The sequence below is a fragment of the Phalaenopsis equestris genome, unplaced genomic scaffold (genome assembly GCF_001263595.1).
Source record: "Phalaenopsis equestris unplaced genomic scaffold, ASM126359v1 Scaffold000224, whole genome shotgun sequence".
Lineage (NCBI taxonomy): Eukaryota > Viridiplantae > Streptophyta > Magnoliopsida > Asparagales > Orchidaceae > Phalaenopsis > Phalaenopsis equestris.
Genome location: NW_018164666.1, coordinates 5,698,562 through 5,706,012, shown reverse-complemented (window position 1 = coordinate 5,706,012; position 7,451 = coordinate 5,698,562). Strand labels below are relative to the sequence as shown.

Here is a 7,451-nt window from a genome sequence, read left to right as displayed (position 1 = left end):
ATAAACTCGACTTTGATTTCAAGAACGGTTAAAATCAACTCAACATTAAATCAGATGCTCAAACCATCAAAAGATCCCAATCCCAATGGCCAATATATATATATATATATCCAAAATTAATTCTAACTTTGATGGTTAAATCACCTAGTCATTAATAAACAAACATCCCACATCAATATATTGTTCAAATTTCAAATAATGAGAAATTAAAATTCTAAAAATGTAGTGATCAAGCATCCAAAATTAAAGAAATATTTCAGGATCACGTCATTGAGCCATCCATATGATTAATCAGGTAAATTTATAGTGAGGTGTCCCTCTTCCGTTATCTCTTTTTGTTTACTTAGAGAAAAAAAATATATAAACATAAATAAAGACTAAATTAAACATAACTTAAAAGATTTAAAAAAAAACTTACCAAACATATTTTTAAACTAAGTGAGGAAGCTCTGATCCAACTAGATGCACATATAAGTGCATTCACTGTCTTTGTAGACAATGAACTCTTGTATTCATCAAGAACTCTCACACTTACATTAAAATATAATGTGATGCCATTGTTGTTATTGTAATTGATAAAATATTCTTAGCTTTGGGGGATAAACATGAATATTTGTTAGTGTTTAATTTCCTCCACTCAAGAATATTGAATTAACCATTATTGGCTAAAAATCAACCATCCTCAAGATATATTTGCAAATTTGATATTGAAGGTTGAACGGGCCCCAATGATACCACAAATACGTAAATCCAAGCATACAATTAATTTTTTTTAGAAAAGATAAGTCACTTGGAAATTTCAATGATTCACTAACTTTGATATACTAAGAAATCAAGTGTATATTCATTATATATATTCTAAATATTATATTCAACCTCTAGAGTTTTTGAGTTAAATTCAATGTATGAGTATATTTTTGAAATGTACAATAAAGAAACTTAAATTTCAATTGAGGGTCTAACACAACTGCCACAGACATAAGAATATTGCACTCGCCTCAATATTTATCAAACTTAGATTTTATTGCAAGATTTATTCCTTAATATAATCATTAAAAAAAGAAGACTTCTCCATTAATAATTTCTTCACATGCATAATGGTTGACAAGAAAACATTGGATGTTGAGTATGAGAAATTTGAGATAACTTTTGTCACACTAGAAAAAAATGATAAGAAACTTTCTTATTTTACATACCTCTCCTAGTCTGTATCAGATAGAATCCATTTATATTTGTTATCTATAATTGCATATTGACTGAAAATAGTTCTATATGAAAAATAGATTCAAGCATTACATAGGTCGAGTTCCACCTTGTAGGCATGTTAATAGATAATCCATTAGTGGTTGAAACCCCTAACTGTTTATAGACCTCAACAAACTTGTTAAGTCTCAATGATAACGTGTTAAGATATTTGACAAACTATCGCATTTGATGAATTAGACTTTGACCTCCTTAAAGCCCACTTTAACAATAATATTTAATATATGTGCATAACATCTAATATGAAAGAATGAACCCTAAAAATGCAACTTACCTCTCGATTGAAAATTAGCTTAAAGAGAGCTAACACCAACACCATTTTTAGTGGCATTATCCAAGGTTATGTTGAACACCTTATCTTGGATATTACGATCGAGTAAACAAATGCAAGTACCACTATGAGGTGGTTCCAATTGAATAAAAATAATGATTCTTCTTAGTAAGTTCTAAAAATTATCAATATAATGATGAGTCAGACACATATAACTAACTGTTTGATTTGAAGTCTAACAATAAAAATTTAAGGAAATCTTACATACATCCTTGAGAATTGTTCGTAGCTTTTTCTTTTTCAATATCATAGACCTTAATATAATCATTTTAAATTGTTTTATGGACACCCTAACCCTCTCATAATTAGGGTTTATGATTTTAACAAGATGTTGAACCACAATTGCCTAAACATCATGATTGAGTATTCATGCACGATTATCATTCTGACAATTCTCTCTCTAATTCGATATTGGTCCTAGTTCTTAGGGCCATGATTAATAGGAATCTCAATATCTGTAGTAGCATCAAGGTGCAACAAATTAATGGTCTTCTGTCTATTATATAATGAATCGACATGATTGTTCTTTGCTTTGATCTTTTAACAACCTTTGACATGCCTAGGTAGTTGTAAAGTGGTGCCACATTTAGATTTATGAAATTTGGTATGACAACATTTGTATTGCCAAATAGGGGTTGTAGCTCCTTTGGTAGTGACTATGTTCTCAACAAAATGCTCCCAAAATGAGGATTTCCCCTTTCTTGATTTCCTGGCAAGGAGTTCAACATTATTTGTTTCAACAACTACTACATCAAGTTCTCTTAAAATAACATTCGGATTTTTATTGTTATTTTTGACTTCAATGTCAATTTCATTAATAGATGAGGCGGTTTGAAAAATATACAAATTTAACATTGCAGCACACTAAAAAAAATTAAATAAATCATTTGTTGCACAATAAGATCCACACAACACTCACTAAACCTATAAAACATCAAATATTCTTGCTTTTGGTACCAAAAAATTCAAAAAATTTAAAACACTGACTACACTTCAAAGACTGAATTATGCTCAAGTGAAACTTAGATTTGTGATAGAATATTACATAAGTTTGAAACTCTTAACATCATGAGCGCAATAGTCCATAGATCAAAATAAACAAAGATAGATTGTTCATATCTACTTTTGAAGTGCCAACACTTTTGTACCACAAACCAGAACATGGTTGAAAGTTAATGGACACTTGATGTGCATTAATTCTTCCGGATAAATTGAGTATTCACAAATCCAATGCACGTCCTAAACATAGCAAGTTCAAAAAACATAGGATTAAATTTAGGGGTACTCACACAATCACAGATTCACACACATTCCACACATTTTTTTATTTATTTACATATCTAACACTTAAACATGCATAGCACTCAAATCATTGACAAAAGAATTATACATTAATAGGGCTGTCAAAACAGCTCGTTGTTCGCGAACAACTCGTGTTTAGCTTGTTAAGAAGCTCGTGTTCGGCTCGTTCGTTAAGTTAACGAGCCGAACACGAACAACAGGAACAAAAATTTGTTCGTTTGTGTTCGGCTCGTTTTGACTCGAAATACTACGCATCAATATATATATAATGATGAGTAGTTTTAAAAAAAAATTATTGACTACAAGCCTAATAAAAATTATTAAATTAGATTCAAATGATGTTTTAATATAAACAATAATTTTTTAAATCTTACTCCAATCTTTAACATCTTATAAAGACGTGATTGGAATTGCTAAAAGGAATTTTTATTCATGAACAGCTCGTGTTCGGCTCGTTTACACCCGTAACATTAATGTAAATACGAATGTTTAGGTGTTAAACCTAAAAATACATAAGAATTGTATAGTTTGCCAGTAAATTTCCCTTGATTGAAATCGGTGCACACCAAATTAAGTCCAGCTGACAATTTATTCCGTCCTATTAAATACAAGTGAGGCAGCACAATCAATAAGAACAGTGTTGTCAGTGTCCTCGAATAACCAGATAACTCACAAAGCAAATACAAATGATAAGCAGATATTTGGTCCAACATACTAAATATTTGCTATTAAGACCAAGGGAAAATTAATCTTATTAGCAATCAATAAAGATATCATGAATAACAATTATTATAAAAAAATATTAGATGAGATTAAAGCACAAGACTAACACATTCACATTCTGCGAAAAAAATTCAAAGTAGAATCAGAACAAAAAAATCAGAAGACGAGTTCCTCGGGGTACAAATACATGAAAAAAACCTGACTTTTTACTTGCAATAACATTAAAAAGGAGAAAAAGAAAATATTTACTCTTCGCAGCAGCAAAAATATCCAGAAATTAATTGATCACGCGGCCATGAAGTTCAGTAGTAAGGTATCACAGGCGGTGGCGGCGACGCATAGGATACTCCGACGACAGGCGGCAGAGGAAGATTCCCTCCGCCTCCGCAATTAGCCGGCGGAGGCGGAGATGGAGGCGGTGGCGAAGCTATTAGCGGCGGCGGAGGTGGAGAATGGAGAAGTGGATGTTTTGGTGGTGGTGGCGATTGATACGGCGGTTGTTCCGTTGGAGGTGGTGAGTGATGAACCGGCTGCTCCACTGGGGGTGGAGAATGGTACTGCTCGGCTGGAGGTGGGGAATGGTAGACGGGTTGCTCCGCCGGAGGTGGCGAGCGTTGGACAGGTTGTTCGGATGAAGGTGGTGAGTTTACCGGTTGCTCTGCCGGAGCAGGGGAGTAAATAGGCTGCTTTGCCGGAGGAGGAGAGGAGACGGGGTGCTCTGCCGGAGGTGGCGAGCTGACCGGTTGCTTTGGAGGAGGCGGTGAGTAATACCACGGTTGCTCTGGCGAAAGTGGAGAGTGAGGAACCGGTGGCTTGGCCGGTGGAGGCGAGGTTGCTTGTTCCGCCGGAGGAGGCGGAGGATGGAGAGGATGCTCAGCCGGTGGAGGCAAATGGTACGCTGGCGGACTCGAAGCTTTAGGTGGCGGTGCAGAGTAATGTGGCGGTCGCGCAGGTTCAAAGCCAGAAGTCGGTGGGGGCGGCGGAGGCGGCGGAGGCGGCGGAGCCTTCTCCAATGGGCGGAGGAGGGTGAGATTTCGTAGACGGAGATGATCCCGAAAATGGCGGCGGTGGAGAAGCAGTGAATTGTCCCTTGTGTTGTCCATTAACGGGCGCAGGTGGCGGAGGAGCCCATCTGGAACCAGAGATTACACCTTGCTTCGGCGGAGGCGGTGAGTTCAAACTCGGTCTCCCACCTTGGTGCGCTGGCGCTGGGAGTGGGAACTCTCCGACGCCGGCGCAGTTCGCTTTCTTACAATCAAAAGGCTTCGTAGCAGCAACCGTGCACTGGTTCGGCGGTCGTTGTCCCGGTATTGCAGGGATGCAGTTTACTCTCCCATCAAACACCACCCCTCTCCTCCCAACACATTCCGGCGCCTCGCCAGAGAAGAAATTATAAGAAAAGGTGAAATTTTGCAGCTTCGGCAGCCTACAAACGGCACCAGGAACAAATCCTGTAAGCCTATTTCTCCCAATATCAAGCTGCTCTACATTTCTCAACCCCGCAAAAGTCGCCGGAATCGGACCCTGCAGTCCATTAAAGCTCACATCAAACACAGTAACTTCCCGCAACCTACCGACCTCCGGCGGAATGCACCCAGACAGATTATCGTTAAGAAGAATGATCTCATTAAGACTTCTCTCCATCCTTCCAATACTCGACGGAATGCAGCCGCCAAGATCATTGTTTGCGAGCACAACAACAGAAACAGGGGAGTTTCCTAAGTTCCCCGGTATTCCACCGCGCAGGAGGTTAGAGTTAAGAAAGATGGCATCGAGTGGGCGATCGAAGAGACCTGGCGGAATCATTCCTTCAAACTCGTTGAACCTGAGATCCAGGAACCGAAGCGACGGTAGCTTTAGGACGACGGCAGGAAACTTGCCGGCGAAGCGGTTGTTGCTGAGATCGAGCTCGTGGAGGAGCTTCAAGCGGCTGAATGTGGAAGGGACGACGCCGCAGAAGCGGTTGGAGTTGAGATGGAAGACGGCGAGGTCGGATAGGAGGGCTAGTTCGGGGGGAAGGAATCCGGCGATGTCGGCACCGTTTAGGTCGACGGCGGCGACGACGGTGAGGGAAGGTTGGGAGGGAAGAGGGGCGCAGAATACGCCGGAATACGAGCAGACATTGGGGCCTACCCAGGAGGAGGTGAAGTTTTGGGGGTCGGAGAAGATGGCCGTGGTTTTCCAAGTTTGGAGGGCAATGTAGGCTGCTCTGAGGCGGGGGTTGGGGAAGCGGAATTGGTCGGGGTTGATGGCGTCGCTTTGGTTGAGCGCCGCTCTGGAGATCGCCGGAGAGAATGTGAGGAGGAGGAGGAGGAGGTGGAAGGGGTGAGACATTCTAGTCACATGAGATAGCGCGCTCTGAAGATTAGACTTTGGTTCAGGATGGGTTGGATTTTATACAATTTTGTCTAAAATGAAGATTAGACTTTTGGGTTTATTTGGTTATTTGAATTGAATATTTGTTTAGAGTTTTGACTTAACAGGGTTTTAATTGGGGGCATTTACATAAATAACAGATGATTTTTATGTATTTATATATCTAATATTTAAATTTTATTTTTTTATATTTATAACGCCCAATCTTTTATATCACATGTTAAGTATTAGTATTTTAATTTTAAAATAGGGAAATAATTTTTTTCATTCATAATTAAGATGACATAAATGTTAGATATGTAAATACATAAGAATTGAGAGGTATGTATGTAAATCTTTTACTTTCTTTTTTTTTTGTTTTTATATGTAAACCCCAAAAATGAAGGCAAATTTTACTAGTTGGTTTGGGCTATATTTGGGGTAGTAGTGTGGCGCACTGCACTTTAATGCATTTGGCAAATTTGTTTTAAGCCTGTCTTTTCAAAACGTTATAGAAAGCTGTGCGAAAACAAAACAAAAATGAAGAAATTTCACACAACAACAATGAAACACGAAAGATTTACATGGTTCAGTGTTAAGTTGATCCGCATACGTTCATGATGAGTAAGAAATCACTAGCACCGCATGGTGGGAAAAAAGAGGATAAGGGTTATAATTTCAACACTTCTATTATTACTCTCTCATGAACCTTTAGTCCCTTTTACAGAGGAGGATTAAAGCATACAATTAAATAAAATAAAAAAGAATAAATTGCCCCTAACTACAAAAAAATCTTAAATATAACAATCTTCACATCATCTATTACTTCTATATAAGAGAGAGATGACCAAATAAGCTCCAAACTCCAATTAAGCTGCACCAAGATGGTTGCTTACTCATTCTCTCTCTCAAAGGGATCAACCATTGTGCAGTTCTTCAAAATGCTCGACTGTGTAATCAATTCTGAGCTCAGATGTTCACCAAACTCCTACAACATGTTAACTTCTGGACTAACAGTACCTTCATAAGCATCTATATTGGATTCTCCTTTGTATATATCTTCCTCAGCAGAGCCTTGTCAACATCAATCAAGTTCCGAACAAAGTGATATCTCACATTAATGTGCTTGGCACAAGCATCATGAAGTGCATTTGTGGCAAATAATATTGCACTATAACTGTCATAGAACACTGTCAAAGACTTCTAATCAACTCCTAAGTCATCCAATAGGCTCTGCATCTGTATTGCTTCTTTCATCGCTTCCGTGCAGTTAAGTATTCAACCTCCGTAGTAGACAACACAACAATAGATTGAAGAACAGACCTCTAATTAATTAGATCTCCTGCAAATGTAAATATAAAACCAGTCTTAGATCTCCACAAATCCATATAATCTGCATAGCTTGAGTTAGTTCAGCTTACACACAAATTTACAACAGATGAGTCACCTCTCAAACATTAAGCCAACATCAAATGCA

General features: G+C 38.2%; 1 protein-coding gene across 1 annotated transcript; it reads right to left on the bottom strand.

Annotated features, from left to right (window-relative positions):
• Positions 1-3,789: 3,789 nt before the first annotated feature.
• LOC110023398 (leucine-rich repeat extensin-like protein 3) lies at positions 3,790-6,110 on the bottom strand. The gene is given in 2 exon segments (XM_020722804.1): positions 3,790-4,622; positions 4,624-6,110. Coding segments are annotated over 2 exon segments (2,031 nt in total). The 5' UTR covers positions 5,954-6,110; the 3' UTR covers positions 3,790-3,921.
• Positions 6,111-7,451: the final 1,341 nt, after the last annotated feature.